Source organism: Lynx rufus, unplaced genomic scaffold (genome assembly GCF_022079265.1).
Source record: "Lynx rufus isolate CCGP_SWC_20201006 ecotype Redwood Valley unplaced genomic scaffold, mLynRuf1.p SCAF_6, whole genome shotgun sequence".
NCBI classification, from domain to species: domain Eukaryota; kingdom Metazoa; phylum Chordata; class Mammalia; order Carnivora; family Felidae; genus Lynx; species Lynx rufus.
In genome coordinates, this window is record NW_025814878.1 from 112,778,949 (window position 1) to 112,796,616 (window position 17,668).

At 43.8% G+C, this 17,668-nt stretch overlaps 2 protein-coding genes across 2 annotated transcripts in view; one reads left to right on the forward strand and one right to left on the reverse strand.

The window, feature by feature from the left end:
• Nucleotides 1-1,212, reverse strand: part of BLTP3A (bridge-like lipid transfer protein family member 3A) — a 74,315-nt gene extending 73,103 nt beyond the window's left edge. The window contains exon 1 of the mRNA XM_047102278.1: nucleotides 1,061-1,212. Within this exon, the coding sequence (XP_046958234.1) occupies nucleotides 1,061-1,104 (44 nt within the window). The 5' untranslated portion in view covers nucleotides 1,105-1,212. The remainder of the gene's footprint in view (nucleotides 1-1,060) is intronic.
• Nucleotides 1,213-5,173: 3,961 nt separating this feature from the next.
• On the forward strand, nucleotides 5,174-6,638 carry LOC124528908 (keratin, type II cytoskeletal 8-like). Its single transcript, XM_047102768.1, is given in 2 exon segments — nucleotides 5,174-5,368; nucleotides 5,370-6,638. Coding segments are annotated over 2 exon segments (1,449 nt in total). The 5' UTR covers nucleotides 5,174-5,188.
• Nucleotides 6,639-17,668: the final 11,030 nt, after the last annotated feature.

Here is a 17,668-nt window from a genome sequence, read left to right on the forward strand (position 1 = left end):
TCCTGCCTTGGAATTAGAAGCGAAAACTAAGTGAAAGGCTTCCAATTTTTGCACATACCGGTTGTGACAACCTGCAACGGTAACACAGGAGTCAGCAGTTACCCAGTTACTGGAAACTGTTTTGCCGGACACCAGCCTCCCCCCCCCCCAAATTACTGAGGGACATAACATTGCTTAATAAATGGCTGCAAAGAAGTGGACTTTGTTAGTTCATTTCACAGGCTGTCAAAAATCCTCCACATCTTAAAGGGAAGGTTGTTGAAACTTTATGCCCAACTCTCATCACCTTTATCTATTTAGTTTGTGTAATGAGAAGAGAAGCAAAGGAGGGAGAAAAGAGATCAAGGGAATGGCCCCGGGTGCAGGGATTATATCCTTTCCAGGGGTGATGCAACAGGGTCAGCCAAAGAAGTGGAGGAGCTGGGAGCTTCTAGGAAGGAAGAAACCAGTGTCGGAGTTGGAAATCCGAGCGGAAAATGGATTATGAAGGACTAGGGGTCACGGTTATTTAGAAGAGGCCGGAGGATAAAGGGTCTAGTCTGGACCTAGCACCAGGAAGGAGAGAGAGAGGAAGCGGTGGAAGGGTTGGTGGGGCCGGTAAGGAGGCGGGCAGAGGAACCAAAGGGGAGAGGAAAAGGCAGGGTCGGACAGGAAAGGGTGGCATCCCTGGGGGCCTCGGAGGGGACGGTCTGAGTGTCTGGGGGACGTGCAAGCGAGGACGGGGTGACCTGTTCGGCTGTGTGGGAATTGAGTGCGGGGGCGGCCGGCCAGGAGGGATACGGAGGCTGCAAGAGTGGAGGGGAGAGCCTGGAGTGCCCCCCGAGGGCAGGAGCGCCCAGCACTGGAGGGCCCAGGGCGAGGGAAGAAGAGTGGTGACAACGGTCGGGGCCAGCGGAGCGGGCCGGAGGCTGTCCAGCTCGAGTTGAGGCGAGGGCCGCCAGGGAGTCCCGGCTCGGGCTGAAGAGAGGGAGACCGGCCCGAAGCAGGGGGTACGGGAGGAGGGTCGAAGGGGGTTAGGAAGGGCCCCGGGACGGCTGGGGGCCGGCGCTGGCGCTCTCACCGGGACAGGTGCTTCAGGATCTGCTTCTTAATGATCCCGGCCATGCCGGAGCCGCGGCCCGCGTGGAAGGCAGGCGGGCAGCTGTGGCCTCCTCAGTCGTGAAGAGGCGGCCCCTCAACTCGCCGCGGCGCGGGGACCGGATGCCGCCGCCACAGCCGCCGCCATGGCGCTCTCCCGCCCCTGCCCCGGCGCCGGGAGCTCCGCCACGATCCCACCCACCCGCGCGGCGCCGCGGTAGCCAGCGGGGAGCGACGCGAAGACCGCGCGCTGCTAGCCCGGCTCGCAGCGGCCGGAGGCGCGCTCTGCGAGAGGGGCGCGCGTGACGAGGGGCGGGGCTGGCGCGTGGTGAGGGGCGGGGCGAGCGCGCGCACGCGCAGCGACGGGTGGGAGAGCTAACTCCGTACTCTCTCTCTTTCTGCCCTGCGGTCAGCCACTGAAAGGTTTCGCCTCCGAACTATACAAGGTTCACACTCCGGCAATTGCTTTGAAACATAAGAGAAAAGACGGCATGTTTGTGATTTTTGGCAGGAATTCGCCAGATAATTGCGCAGCCCCTGGCCCATTTCTCGTTCACTTCCTTCATACGGTCATTCTTTATTGGTTGAGCACCAACTAACGCCACTCCAGGAATCGGACTGAGGAGTGACAAATAGTCTCAAGAACGTCACGGACCCTTAGAACCACCGCGGTCTGCTGCTTTGTGCTAAAGAACTGAGAAGGGGGCGCCGTGTCACCGTCTATCTTGGTGCTCCTCTTAATCTCTCCCTGGCTAACCAATAGGCAAATGTTTACCCAACACGTAAGGAACTGAAGCCCTGGAAAATAGTTGAAAAAGCTTGCCCACAGCCACAACTACTTAGTGAAACTCAGGACTAGAACCCAAGTGTTCTTCCTCTCAATCTAGTTGATATTTCCACTCTATTTCGTTCATGCATTTAAAAGTGTAACCCATATGCTGGGGGACACCTGTAGAAGCTGTGGCAAAGATGAAAAGATGGCAGTTTTCTGGACTTAAATTGTAGAGCAAAATCCTGGTAAAATACTCTCTGAGACAGGCTTATAGGAAATCTGGCCAGCTATTCATATTTGTGAATAGGTAATATATGCACCTAATACGTGCACATAATACAATTGTTGCCTGATTCCAGAGATAGTTTAAGCATGGTCAACTATATAAATGTTAAATTTTTAAAATAACCAACAAAATTCGTGTATTCCTATGTGTACCTTGTAATAAGTTCAATTTTCCCTAGAAGTTGCCCCAAATTACCTTTAAAAAAAAAAGTTTATTCCTGAGAGAGACAGACAGACAGAACATGAGTGGGGAAGGGGAAGAAAGAGAGGGAGACACAGAATCCGAGGCAGGCTCCAGGCTCTGAGCTGTCAGCATAGAGTCCCATGCGGGGCTCCAACTCAGGAGCAGAGTGGTCAGACCCTCAACCGACTGAGCCACCCAGGTGCCCCCCAAATTACCTTTTTATTTATTTTTTTTAACGTTTATTCATTTTTGAGGCAGAGAGAGACAGCATGAATGGGGGAAGGTCAGAGAGAGAGGGAGACACAGAATCTGAAACAGGCTCGAGGCTCCGAGCCGTCAGCACAGAGCCCGACGCGGGGCTCGAACTTACAAACCGCGAGATCATGACCTGAGCCGAATTCAGATGCCCAACGGACTGAGCCACCCAGGCGCCCCCCAAAATTACCTTTTTAAAAGGGAAGCAAATAATCCTCAGCCTGGGTGCTCTACTACCCAAATCCCTCCAGCAGGACTGCACAGTCTATCATTATTTGTCCCTCTGCCCACCTCTCAACTGAAAACATTCCAGGAACCAATAGATCCTATGGAAGAAGTTTCTTGCCAGGATTATTGACCATTAACACTCCCTCCCAATTCATCTGCCAGCTGTAGCGACCTTGAGGCAATTTCTTGCATTTTGTACTTCTTTTCCTAGAGAACCCTAGCAGCTGATTGGATATCTGACATCAGCTATGTAAAACAAAGCCTCCCCAAGCTCAGAGACTCAGAATCCTTGTTGAACAATTCATCATGCCCGGTGAATGAATTATTTTTGTTGAAAGGAAAAACTCATGCTCTAAAAAAAAAATATGGCCCCTCTAGGGACAGTGGAATAGGAGAATTCATAGTCTAACAAATAATATTAATGTGTTTATCTTTTCCTGCAATGCTAAGAATGCAAAGCATATAAAAATAAAAGAGGGTACCCTGGTGGCTCAGTTGGTTAAGCAACCAACTCTTGGCTTTGGCTCGGGTCATGATCTTACGGTTGGTGAGATTAAGCCCCATGATGGGCTCTGCACTGACAGCGTGGAGCCTACTTAAGATTCTCTCTCTCTTCTCACTCTACCCCCTCCCACTCATGCTCACTCTCACTCTCTCAAAATAAATAAACATTTAAAAATACGTTTAAAATAAAATATAAATAAATAAAAGGAACTTGGGCCCAATCCATACTTTTTTTTAAAGTTAAACATTTTGAGATGATTGTATGTTAACTTTCAGTTGGAAGAAATAATGCAAAGATATTCCTGTATCCTTTACTCAGTTCCCCCAAGGGCAACATGTTGTAAAACTTCAGTATGATATCACAAACCAGAATGTTGACATTAATACACTCCGTATACAGAGCATTTCTACTTTTCTGATATGAATGTCTTTTATTTCCTTTTCTTGACTTATAGAGCAGGCTACAATTCCTGGCACTTTGTTTAATAGGTCTGGTGATGTTACCAGATAGAGAACAGGTTCTGCTGCTTGCCACTCAATCAATACTTGGGAGGCAAGTGATCCGTGTGAAAGGAAAGGTTGCTTTATTCAGGAAGCCAGCAACCAGGGAAGATGGAAGGTTTTAAGGGAGTAGTCATGGGGGTGGGGCGCCTGAGTGGCTCAATCAGTTGAGCAAATGACTCTTGATTTTGGCTCTGGTTGTGATCTCACGGTCATGGGATCAAGCCCTGCATCAGACCTCACTCTGAGCATGAAGCCTGCTTGGGATTCTCTCTCTTTCCCTCTGATTCTCTCTGCTGCTCATGCTCTGTCTCTCTTTCTCTAAAACAAGAAAGATGAAGGAGGAGGGGGAGGGGGAGAAGAAGGAGAAGAAGTTGTTATGGGAAAAGGGAGGGGGGCTATGTGCAGGAGAAGCTGGTGCCCAAGCGGTTAAGTTTGTCCTTTGTCAACATGACCCTGAACAGATTTGCTGACACCAGTGGCGACTGTTTTTGAACGTAGTCAGATCTTATCTTCTGGGAAAGATGGGTCCTTCACTGCTCAAGGCCAGTGGTCTGAAAATCTCAAGCAGACTATGTTAGTTCTGCTACAGACCATGGGACTTTGGTCAGCAAGCAAGGAGTGCATAAGCTTGAAGCAAAGGGACCCTTAAGACCAGTTGGAATGCTGTTACAATGAAAGCACACATACTTTCTCTGTTCCCAGTCTTAGTAGGAAAGCATTCAGTCTTTCACCATTAAGTATAATGTTAACTGTAGATTTTTTTGTGCATGCTCTTTATCAAGTTAAGGAAGTTCTCCTCTAGTCCTACTTTTCTGAGAGTTTTTATCAAGAATAAATGTTCAATTTTTTCAAATGTTTTTTTTCTGCATTGGATGTTATATTCATATGATTTTTCTTTACCCTGTTAACATGGTGTATTACACTGATGGACTTTCAAATTCTGAACCAGCCTGCATCCCTAGAATAAACCTCATTTGGCCATGGTATATAATTACTTTCATAGATTGCTGAATTCTATTGTTAATATTTGCTTAAGAATTTGTGTATATTTCCTTGATGGCTAATGATGTTGAGCATCTTTTCATGGCTTAGAAGCCATTTGTATATCTTCTTTGGAGAAATATCTATTCAGATTCCTTTTAAATCAGGTTGTCTTTTTGTCATTGAGTTGCAATAGTTCTTTTTATATTCCAGATACAAGTCCTTTGTCAGATATATTATTTGCAAAAAATTCTCCAGTTCTGTGAGTCATCTTTTCATTTTCCTGATTGTGTCCTTTGATGCACAAAAAGTCTTTTTTAGACCCTAGAAGCAACTTCTCAGCTCTTTCTCGAACCTCAGTCAGGTTCAGCCTACTCGCCTCTACTTCAGCCTCCACCATGTCCAGCAGGGTGACCCAGAAGTCCTATAAGGTGTCCACCTCCGACCCCCGGGCCTTCAGCAGCCACCCCTTCACTAATGCACCTGACGCCCACATCAGCTCTGCCCTGTCCCAGGTGGGCAGGGGAAGCAGCTTCAGGGGCGGCCTGGGCAGCAGCATGAGTGTGATTGGGGGCTACAGCAGGGCTGGGGGGTATGGGGGGCATCACGGCTGTCTCAGTGAACCAGAGCCTGCTGAACCCCCTTAAGCTGGAGGTGGACCCCAACATCCAGGCTGTGCGCACCCAGGAGAAGGAACAGATTAAGAGCGTCAACAACAATTTTGCCTCCTTCATCGACAAGGTGCAGCATCTGGAGCAGCAGAACAAGATTCTGGAGACCAAGTGGAGCCTCCTAGAGCAGCAGAACACTGCTCGGAGCAACATCGACAAGATGTTCGAGAGTTACATCAACAATCTTCAGCGGCAGCTGGACACCCTGGGCCAGGAGTAGCTGAAGCTGGAGGTGGAGGTTGGCAACATGCAGAGCCTGGTGGAGGACTTCAAGAATAAGTACGAGGAGGAGATCAAAGAATGTGCAGACATGGAGAATGAATTTGTCCTCACCAAGAAGGGTGTGGATGAAGCTTACATGAACAAGGTGGAGCTGGAGTCCCACTTGGAAGGGCTGACCGACGAGATCAACTTCTTAAGGCAGCTGTACTTCTGGGACACGTCTGTGGTGCTGTCCGTGGACAACAGCCACTCCCTGGACCTGGATGGCATCATTGTTGAGGTTAAGGCCCAGTACAAGGAAATTGCCAACCGCAGCCGGGCCGAGGCTGAGACCATGTACCAGATCAAGTATGAGGAGTTGCAGACATTGGCTGGGAAGCACGGGGATGACCTCTGTCACAGGAAGACGGAGATTTCCAAGGTGAACCAGAACATCAGCCAACTCCATGCTGAGATCAAGGGCCTCAAAAAACAGAGGGCTTTCCTGGAAGCCACCATAGCTCATGCTGAGCAGCGTGGGGAGCTGGCCGTTAAGGATGCCCATGCTAAGGTGGCCGAGCTAGAAGCCTCCCTGCAGCAAGCCAAGCAGGACATGGCCCAGCAGCTGCGGGAGTACCAGGAGCTCATGAACATCAAGCTGGCTCTGAACATTGAGATCACCATCTGCCACAAGCTGCTAGAAGGTGAGGAGAGCAGGCTCGAGTCTGGGATGCAGACCATGAGTATCCACACTAAGACCACCAGCAGCTACTCAGGTGGGCTGGGCTCAGCCTATGGGAGCCTCACGAGCCCTGGTCTCCGCTATGGCCTGAGTACCTTCCAGTCCAGCTTCGGTCCTGGCAGGGGCTCCACTTCCCTCAGCCGTGTCAGTTCCTTCAAGGCTGTGGTGGTATAGAAGATTGAGATCTGTGATGGGAAGCTGATGTCCGAGTCGTCTGATGTCCTATCCAAGTGAACAACCAGCCTGAGGGGGGAAGGAGCCATGCAGGGCAGCGTCAGGAACAGGAGGCCCACGTAATACTCAGCCCATCCTCAGACTATCCTTAGGGGGAGTCCACTGCCCTGGGTACCCCTCTTGCCCATGCCCCCAACTAAAAGCCAATTCAAGTGTCTTTTCCCAAATAAAGCCTCAGATGGCTCTGCCAATCCCCCCCTCAAAAAGTCTTTTTTTCGTTTGTTTGCTTGTTGTTGTTGTTGTTGATTTACATAATCTCTACACCCAATATGGGCCTCGAACTCATGACCAGAGACCAAGAGTCGCACGCTCCACTGACTGAGCCAACCAGGCACCCCTGAAGCACAAAAATTTTTAATTTTGATGATATTGTTTCTTTCTTTCTTTTTTTTTTTCTTTTGTTGCTGTGTTTGTGGTGTAATCCAAGGTCAGGAAGATTTACATCTATTTTTCTTCTAAAAGTTTTAGCTCTGATATTTAGGAATTTTATCCATTTTGAGTTCATTTTTGTATGTGGTGCGATAAATGCGACCAACTTCATTTACTTCTTATGTGGATATCCAGTTGTCTTAGCATCATTTGTTGAATAATCTTTCCCCGTTGGAATGTCTTGGTGAAAATCAATTGCTGATAAAAGTCACAATCCATTTCTGGATTCTCGATTCTTTCTATTCCATTCATCTGTATGTCCATTCTTACACCAATAGCACAGTGTCTTGATTAGTATAACTTTGTAAGAAGTTTTGAAATGAGGAAACTATAGTGTTTTTGTGTATTTAGAGCTTTTAGATGCATAGCTTTTAGTTGATTCTCTAGTTGTTACATTATTTATATCACAGTCTTATCACAGTCTACTCTACTGTCAGTTACCAGTTCAAGTGAAGTACATAAAATTCACCTCCCTTTAGGTCTCTTTTCCCTCCCATAGGTATAATTGCCTTAAATATTTTCTCTGTATACATTCGGAGCTACATTAATCAGCATCATAATTTTTGCTTTGATCATCCAACATAATTTAGAAAACTCAGGAAAAGTAGTCTATTATACTTACCCACAGTTCTGCTTACTGTGTTTCCTTCATTCTTGATGTTATGGGATTCATTCATTTATTGCTTCCTTTCTGTTTTGAGAACTTTTTAGCCATTCTTTTAAAGTAGGTCTGCTAGCAGTAAATTCTCTTAGTTTTCTTTCATCAGAGGACATCTTTCTTTCCCATGTATTCCTGAAGCATATTTTTACTGGATATTGGATTCTGGGCTGACAGCTCTTTTCTTTCAGCTCTTGAAAACTATTCTGCCACTTCCCTCTGGTGTCCATTGTTTCTGATGAGACATCTGTCCTTCAAATTGTTTTCCCTCAAGAATAAGGTATCATTTTTCTCTGGCTGTTTTCAAACTTTTTGTCTTTAGTTTTCACAAGTTTGACTCTGACATAACTTGATGTGGATTTCTTTGAATTATCCTGATTGAAGGACACCTGGCTGGTTCAGTTGATGGAGCATGTGACTTTTAATCTTGGGGTCGTAAATTTGAGCCCTACTCTGGACAGAGAGATTACTTAAAAATAAAATCTTGGGGGGAAAAAGTATATGAGTTATCCTGATTGAGGGTCATTCAATTTCTTGAATATATAGGTTTATGTCTCTTACAAATCTGGGACGTTTTCAACAATTATTTGTTCTAGTGCACTCTTTGGCTCTTTCCTTTTTTTCCTCCTGGGGCTCTGACAACATGAATATTAGACTTTTGTTATGTCCCACAGGTCCCTGAAGTTCTACCTTTTTTTTTTAAGTTTATTTTCTCTCTATTGTTCAGACTGGGTATTTTTACTGTTCTATGCTTGAGTTTACTGATTATTTCATGTTACTGATTGTTTGCTGTTAAGCCCATCCATTGAATTTTTTGTTTTTTGATTCCAAAATTACCATTTGCTTCTTCTTCATGTCTTCTATTTCTTTGCTGAGACTTTCTATTTCTTCATTGGTTTTGAGCATGTTCATAGTTGCTCATCGAAGCATTTTTATGATAGCTGCTCTAAAATCTTGTCAAATAATTCTAGCCTCTCTGCCATCTTAGTATTGACATCTACTGATTACCTTTTTTAAATTCAATTTGAGATCTTCCTGATTCTTGGTATGATGAGTGATTTTAGATTGAAACCTGGACATTTTCGTATTAGAAGACTCTGGATCTTATTTAAACCTTCTGTTTTGCTGACTTTTTCTCACACTGGTCTGGCAAAATGGAGAGGGGCCCTCTTGCTACTGTCAGGTGAAGCTATATAGAAGTCCAGGTTGACAATCAGCCTCCTTGGACACACAAGGGAAGGGTTCCTCATTACTGCTAGGCTAAGACGGGCGTTCTGGCTCTCTAGTAGGGCTCAACGTATACTTCCCTAGCAGGGTGTAGCACACAGCCCCTCATAAGGGATCCACTGACATGGGGGTGCGTGCAGCCTCGTGACCACTGGACATTGTTGAAAGTCCTTAAGGTCCTACCTAGGCCTCTTCTGCCATTACCTCTGTCAGGAAGGCTGGGTGCCTTGTTGACTGATGGGGGTGCTAATCTCAGCTCCTTATTTGGCCTTCTCTGATACCACCCCAGCAGGAGTTTGGGGAATTTCAATACTGGGGACTTTCAATACAGCCTCACAAAGGTAGAAGAGTAAGTGCCCCGCTTGGTCTTTGTGGCACAAGTAGGAATAGGGCCAGGGTTTTTTCTGTGGTGTTTGGCTGGAGTAAAGTGGTTATTGTCTAAAAGTTTTCTATCTTGCTGTCTCTTTTCTAGTCCTCTGGCCGTAGAAAGCAGGCTTTCCAGGGCACCTGGGTGGCTTAGTTGGTTAAGTATCCGACTTCAGTGCAGGTCATGAGCTCTGGGTTTGTGAGTTCAAGCCCAACGTTGGGCTCTGTACTGACAGCTCAGAGCCTGGAGCCTACTTTGGATTCTGTATTTCCCTCTCTCTCTGCCCCTCCCTGCTCACACACACTCTCTCAAAAATATATATAAACATTTAAAAGACTTTTTTAAAAGAAAGCAAGCAGGCTTTTCTTGGGGTGTGCTTTGTCTATGGCCTATCAGTATTTCTTGGTTGCTAGCTTCTTCTGCTCCCAAGTCTGGGATATATGAAGCAAAAAGAAAAATCGAGAGCTCATTATGTTGTTCCTTGGGTCCCAAGGTCTGCCTTCTTTCCACCTTTCAGTCTTCTTATGCTTGTTTTACACACACACACCGTGCACAGACGCATACACACACATTCATTCTAGGGTTTTAGTTATACTTAGCAGTAGGATAGGGAAAAGCACATCTACTCCATCATTCTGGAAGCCTAAGTCCAAACATTTTCTTTAATGTTTTTAACATTTTATTTTGAATTAGTTATAGATTCATAGGAAGTTGTGAAGATCATACAGAGAAGCCCTGTGTACCCTTCACCCGCTTTCCTGCAATGGTTACATCTTACATAACTACAATAAAACATAAAACCCAGGAAATGAATACAGGCATATCTCAGAGATATTGCAGGCTGAGTTTGGTTCCTTCCAGACCACCACAATAAAGCAAATATCACAATAAGACAAGTCAAATAAGTTTTTTGGTTTCTTACTAAATGTAAGTTTATAGTATACTGTAGTCTATTAAGTGTGCAATAGCATTATGTCTGAAAAAAACAATATATATACCTTTTTAAAAAAATACCTTACTGTGACAAATATCATATGACTTCACTCATATGAGGACTTTAAGCCACAAAACAGATAAACATAAGGGAAGGGAAGCAAAAATAATATAAAAACAAGGAGGGGGACAAAACATAAGAGACTCTTAAATATAGAGAACAACCAGAGGGTTGCTGGAGGGGTTGTGGGAGGGGGGATGGGCTAAATGGGTAAGGGACATTAAGGAATCTACTCCTGATATCACTGTTGCACTATATGCGAACGAACTTGGGTGTAAATTAAAAGATGATTAATTAAAAAAAACCTTACTGTGGGGCTCCTGGGTGGCTCAGTCGGTTAAGCGTTATGTCTCTTGATTTCAGCTCAGGTCATGATCTCATAGTTTATGAGATGGAGGCCTGCATCAGGCTCTGCGTGGATAGCGGGATTCTCTCTCCCTCTTTCTGCCCCCCCTCCCCTGCGAGCACACATACACCCTCTCAAAATGAGTCACTTTTTTTTTTTTTTAATTTTATTGTTTATTTTTTAAAATTTACATCCAAATCCAACTTCCCAACTTGGACTCTTGGTTTCAGCTCAGGTCATGATCTCACTGTTCATAGGTTCAAGCCCCACGTTGGGCTCCATGCTGACAGCACAGAGCCTGCTTGGGATTCTTTTTCTCTCCCTTTCTCTGTGCCCCTCCTCTGCTGTCTCTCTCAAAATAAGTAAACTTTAAAAACAAAAAAAAAAAAAGAGCACAATATTGATAGGTGTGTATAATTCCTCATTTAATCACATGGATAGACTTATATAACTACTACCACAATCAAGATACAGACTTCTCGGTCACTATAAAAATCTCCCTCACGCTACCTTTTTACAGACATTTCCTACTCTCCTCACTCCCAACACATCCCTAACCCCTAGCAACCACTAATTTGTTCTTCATCTTGGTGATTTTGTCATCAATGGAAACAAGCAGTATGTGACTTTTCAGAGTGGTTTTTTTCACTCAAGCATACTGCCCTTGAGATCCATCAAGTTGTTTTATCAGTAGTTTATTCCTTCTTATTACTGAGCAATATTCTACCCACCTATACCCAGAGAAGGATAAGAGTATGCAAACAAGGAAAGGTGATTTTATAGAGAACTCAAGAGCAAGAGTGTTGAGAAGCTGAGATGGGTTATCATTGCCTATTAGGATTCTCGAGAGTAGTTTTCTAGTTTGTGATAGCTATGACGTTTTTAAAACCACTTTACTGGGGTGCCTGGGTGGCTTGGTCAGTTAAGCGTCCGACTTCGGCTCAGGTCATGATCTCACAGTCTGTGAGTTCGAGCCCCGCGTCGGGCTCTGTGCTGACAGCTCAGAGCCTGGAGCCTGTTTCAGATTCTGTGTCTCCCTCTCTCTCTGCTCCTCCCCTGTTCATGCTCTGTCTCTCTCTGTCTCAAAAATTAATAAACGTTAAAAAAAAAAAAAGTTAAAAAATAAAACCACTTTACTGAGGTATGATTGACATACAGAAAAGCACACAGTTTTTAAAGTTTTGACATATACACACACCAGTGACATCACCACCACAATCAAGGCAATGAATGTGTCCACCCCTCTCAACAGCTCTAGCTGTTCTGAGCCACACCGACTTCCCTGATGGTCCGGAAGTACTTTAAGTAGACTTCTACTTCAGAGTCTTTGTACTTGCTGTTTCCTCTACCTGGAAAGCTTATGCCCTAGACATCTCCATGGCTCCCCCAGCCCCACCCCTTCATGTCATCTCCGCAGCCACCCCTGATCTGGCACTCCCTATGTCTCCTACTTTACAGCATGTATCATACAACAGTGTTATTTCTTACTGTCTGACTTCCAGCAGGACAAATTCATCAATATTACTCTTCTCCTTGAGCATCTCTTTTTTTTTTTAATTTTTTTTTTTTAACATTTTTATTTTTATTTTTGAGACAGAGTGAGACAGAGCATGAGCAGGGGAGGGGCAGAGAGAGAGGGAGACACAAAGCAGGCTCCAGGCTCTGAGCCGTCAGCACAGAGCCTGACGCGGGACTCAAACTCACAGACCGCGAGATCATGACCTGAGCCGAAGTTGGATGCTCAACCGACTGAGCCACCCAGGCACCCCAAGCATCTCTTTTTTTTAATCAGTCAGGTTAGATTCATCTGCATGTAACAGAAAACTCAAAAAATGACAAGACTTCAACAAAAAATATGTTTATATCCCTTTCATGTAAAAGAAGTCTGAGGTAGGCAGTTCAGGCAGCTCTTCAATCATTAGGGACCTAGACTCCTTCCTTCTATCTTGCTAACATCATCCTTAGTTGCCAGTTTGTGGTACAAGATGTTGTTTACATTTCAAACAAACATCATATCCACATTCCTATCAACAGGAAAGAAAAATGGCGGGAAAAACAGACATGTTCTCTCCTGCCATGTGGCCTCACCTAACTAAAAGCTATGGCAAATGTGTTATTCATTGCTGAAGGGCATGGATGCAGATAAGAAATTAGGGGTTCTAGGGGCGTCTAGGTGGCTCAGTTGGTTAAGCGGCTGACTTTAGCTCAGGTCAGATGGTGATCCCAGGGTCATGGGATCAAGCCCCGGTTCAGGTTCTGCGCATATAGCACATAGCCTGCTTGGGATTCTCTCTCCCTCAATCTCTGCCCCGCCCCTGCTCGAACTCTCTCTCTCTCTCTCTCTCACTCTCAAATTAAATAAACTTTAAAAACAATTAGGGGTTCTGTGATTACAGACAGTAATAGATACTGGGGTGGGCAAGTAGTAATTCTGCCTGCCATTCTAGGCTCTATTACCTTACTCATCTTTTTGTCTCTCTCTACCTGTTTCACTGCACCAGCAGAGGCCTAAGAGATAAAAGGGATAGAAAGAGGAGAAATGTAGCATTTGAACACTGAGGTAAAGTTCTTTGTCCTACATTTTACTTCTTTATTCTTTCAACAACTAGCCCCCCTTTCCCCCGCCACCAAAGTTACTAGGATGCGATGTGCAGGCAAAGAAAAGGGGAAAGTTTTAGACCTGTTTCTCAGTGTCACTGTGAAAGCTGAATAAAAGTCCTTACAAAGGGATTTGAGATCTTGGCTTCCTATGCTGTGTTCAAAGTCTTATTATTAGATGAGCACTAAGTTAATGGGCTTTTCTTAAACGGCAGCTGAGGAAAGACACTTATTCAAAAAGAACACGTATGGAGAAATTGGAAAACACCTTGATGGGTCATCAAAATTATCATCACCGAGGGGCAGACGGACCCTGTAGGCCTGCCTACAGATGTGATATCCTAGGGACAGAGCTGAGGACATGTACCAGAATGTAATCCTGAGAAAACATCAGGCAAATCCAAAATGAGAAATGAGGAACACTGTATTTAAAAAAAAGGTGGTCATAAAAGACAAAGGCTGAGAATTGTTCTAGATTAAAGGAGGCTAAGGAAATCTGACCAAAAAATAAAGTACATGATTCTAGAGAGGATCCTGTACAGGAAAGGGGAAAAAACTGTAAGGGCCATGTTGGATCAATGGACAAAAATGAAATATGGTGGGTAGATTAAATTATTGAGTAAAGTTTACATTTTTTTGAGCTTGATAACTAAACCATGGTTGTGTAAGAAAATGTACTCATTCCTAGGAAATACATACGTTAAGTATTTATGGTAAGAGGCATGATACAAGCAACTTACTCTCAAATGGTTCAGGAAAAAAATATATACGTGTATATACAGAGAGAGGGAGAGAGGGAGAAAACACGTACACAAATAATCAAACAAATGAAGTGAAATGCCAATAGCGGATACCCTGGTCAGAAGGTATCTAAGTGTTCTTTGTACAGTTCTTTTCTTGCCAACTTTTCTGTTAAGTCTGAAATCCCTCCCACCCCTAAAGAGTGAGGACAATAAGCAGTATGCAGATTACCTTAATCCTGCACCTGTCTAATGGACTGTTCTGGATGTTTTATTTGATTCTCTGCCAGAAAATCTAACGCTTAAGTTTTCAATTGGGAGGGAAAGAAATGACCCCTGTTAGATAACATTTATTCAGGACACTTCTGTCAGAAAAACCTCAGGCAGGCCAGGCTTTTTTCTTCTGTTCACCAAATGTATCCAGGAACCTAAAAGATACCATCTGACCGAAGCTACTTAATTGGGACACACACTTAATCACCACCGGACTTTTTCCATACAGGATGACCAAATTAGCCTGTGGCTCTATGCAAGGATCCCATTTCTCATGCAGCTGGGAATTAAGGGGACTGGCATTCTGACAAACCACTAAAGCCAAGGGAGTGGAAATGATGCTAGCTTAGACTTCAAATGCACTTCAGTGACTCTAGATCTCCCCACAGAAAAGGAAGAAAGTATGTTACCCCACATCTACGCTAACTTCTTCAATTCTTGAGATCTAGTGGCATTCTTGTTTGCACTATACAAATCTCACATCATAGTCAATTCATATTTTACAATTAAAACCAGATGTGTAAAGGCATAGATCAACAGCAGTAAATAAGTTTGGGTTCTTCACAGCCTCTTACAAAGGAAATGTCTTATGATCGTTAGCTGTAAGTTTGGCTTTTAAGAGGTTTTCTTAATGTTTATTTATTTTTGAGAGACAGAGAGAGAGAGGGAGAGAGCGAGAGAGAGAAAATGAGCAGAGGAGGGGCAGAGAAACAGAGGCAGACAGAGAATCCGAAGCAAGCTCTGAGCTGTCAGCAGAGCCCAACGTGGGGCTGGAACCCACAAACCATGAGTTCATGACCGAGCCAAAGTCACACATTTAATCAACTGAGCCACCCAGGTGCCCCAGTTTGACTTTGAAGGAGTTAATAAAGACAAAAAGAGGGGCGCCTGGGTGGCGCAGTCGGTTAAGCGTCCGACTTCAGCCAGGTCACGATCTCGCGGTCCGGGAGTTCGAGCCCCGCGTCAGGCTCTGGGCTGATGGCTCAGAGCCTGGAGCCTGTTTCCGATTCTGTGTCTCCCTCTCTCTCTGCCCCTCCCCCGTTCATGCTCTGTCTCTCTCTGTCCCAAAAATAAATAAACGTTGAAAAAAAAAAAAAAAAAAAAAAAAGACAAAAAGAAACTTCGAACTATTTATTCCTACTTGTGTTCATTGTAAAGTTTGTTAAACTTTTAATTCATCACACTGTTTTTCTAAAGCTATATAAAAACACGTTCTTCGAAGAAATGTTTTGGGGCCCCTTGTTTGTTCAGTTGGAGTGTGCAACTCTTGATCTCAGGCTGAGTTCAAGACTCAACACTGGGTGTGGAGATTACTTACAAATAAAAACTTTGAAGAAAGGAAGGAAGGAAGGAAGGAAGGAAGGAAGGGTGTTTCTAGAATGGATATTCAACCTTAAAAACATACTTTGGAAAAAGCTTCCTTTTAGGAAGACCGAGGTTATTCCTAAGTACCTGAGGCTATTTTAAAAAATAAAATAGGTACCTGTGGGCTTTCTGTGTATATACAAAAGCCAGCCTCAGCACCTTGAGCCTGACAGAGCCATCCAAACCACAAACTTGCTGAGTCACATGTTAAGCTCAGTTGGCAGTTTCCTCTAACAACCTAAGTCTGCAGATTTAAATAAAAATTCTGAGCTATAAAAGTCAGATATATAAATAATCAATTTCTGATAAGTCCTTCTTTAAAAGATGTAACAATGAGAAACTAAAAAGCAACAAGTAGTCCTAGCAAAGGCTCAGATTAGGAAATTGACTCAGCTTTTAGAGACAGAGCACAAAATCATCCCTATCAGGATGCCTATTTTTAACTACTTGTTTACCTAGGTAAGGTTATTTGCCTAAATTAGCCCCTCTTCAAGTTTCTAGGGGAAAAAAGCTATCCACCTAGTGCTATTTCAATTTCTAGCTACAAATTTATAAAAAAGTATAGACACACACATACCTCCAGTATTATATTCCTGAGTAAAATAGATCCTAAGAGTTTGCCCAACCCACTAATAATAAACATTTCCCAGGGAGCTTTCCAAAATAGCGAATTTCCTAAGCCTCACCCCAGATATATTAAATCAAAATCTGGAATCTTTGTTTTAAAAAATGATCCCCCACGATTCTAATAATCAGCCAGGTTGTAACTTCTGGTTTAGGGCACCTTCTACCATAAAATCACTATAACAATAACCTCAGATGGCAAAGATAGTTTTATTTTTTCCAATGTTTATTTATTTTTGAGAGACAGAGAGAGAGAGAGAGAGAGAGAGAGAGCATAAGCAGGGGAGGAGCAAAGAAAGAGGAAAACACAGAATTGAAAGCAGGCTCCAGGTTGAGGTGTCAGCACAGAGCCCAACACGGGGCTTGAACCTACGAACCATGAGATCGTGACCTGAGCAGAAGTTGGACACTTAACCAACTGAGCCACCCAGGAGCCCCCCGTTTTGTTTTACATGTAATGATTCAAAATCCAAAAGATACAAAAAGGTGACAAGCCTTTCTCACTCATCCCCGTCCCCCAGCCACCCACCTACTCTTCATTGGCAACCAGTATTACCAGTTGCTTATATGTCCTTCCAAAGATCCTTTATGCGTACACAGGTACGTAGATATTTCCTTTAAATAAGAACAGCAGTGAATAATACATTTTGAACAAATCAAGGTTCAAAACAATGTGTATCTTGGAGATCTTTCCCCACAGAGAGCTTCTTTATTCTATTTTAACATGCCTAGTATATGCCATTTGGTAGATTTATCATACTTGATAAATCAGGCCCCTTCGATGGACACGTATGTTATTGCCAATCTTTTGCTACAACTCATAATCTTGTACATGTTATTTTGTACATACGCAAGTCTATCTGTAGAATAAATTCCTAGATATGGAAATGTTAAGTCAAAGGTAATTTTGATAGATACGGCTAAACTGCCCTCCCCAAAGATTACAATTTTTATTCCCATTTGCAATGTGAAATAGCAGTTCAGATTTTACATCAAACTGAATACGAACAGTGCCAATGGCTTACTTTCTAAATGTTGCTCTGAAAATATCCCACTTAGTAGCCCAGTGATATAACAAATGACATTCTGTAGACAACTTCTGTACCATGGAAATCTGCATAATTTTACCATGGCTATTAGAAAGTTTTCTGATTACTGAAACCCATGAAAAAGAGGAACTAAGAGAAACGAGAAGCTGAGGTTAAGGCCATTCTTGCCATCTTTAGCTGACATGCACACACTGAAAAGTCTTTTTCCCTACTTCAGCAGAAGACTTAAAATTTTCCACTTACTACCCCAAATGCTGTTCATGTGAAAAAGTAACCAATTGTGCTATTTATTATTTTAATCAACAATAAAGCTCTACAAGTGTTAGATTTACCAAATCTTGCACATGAAAACTTTACTAA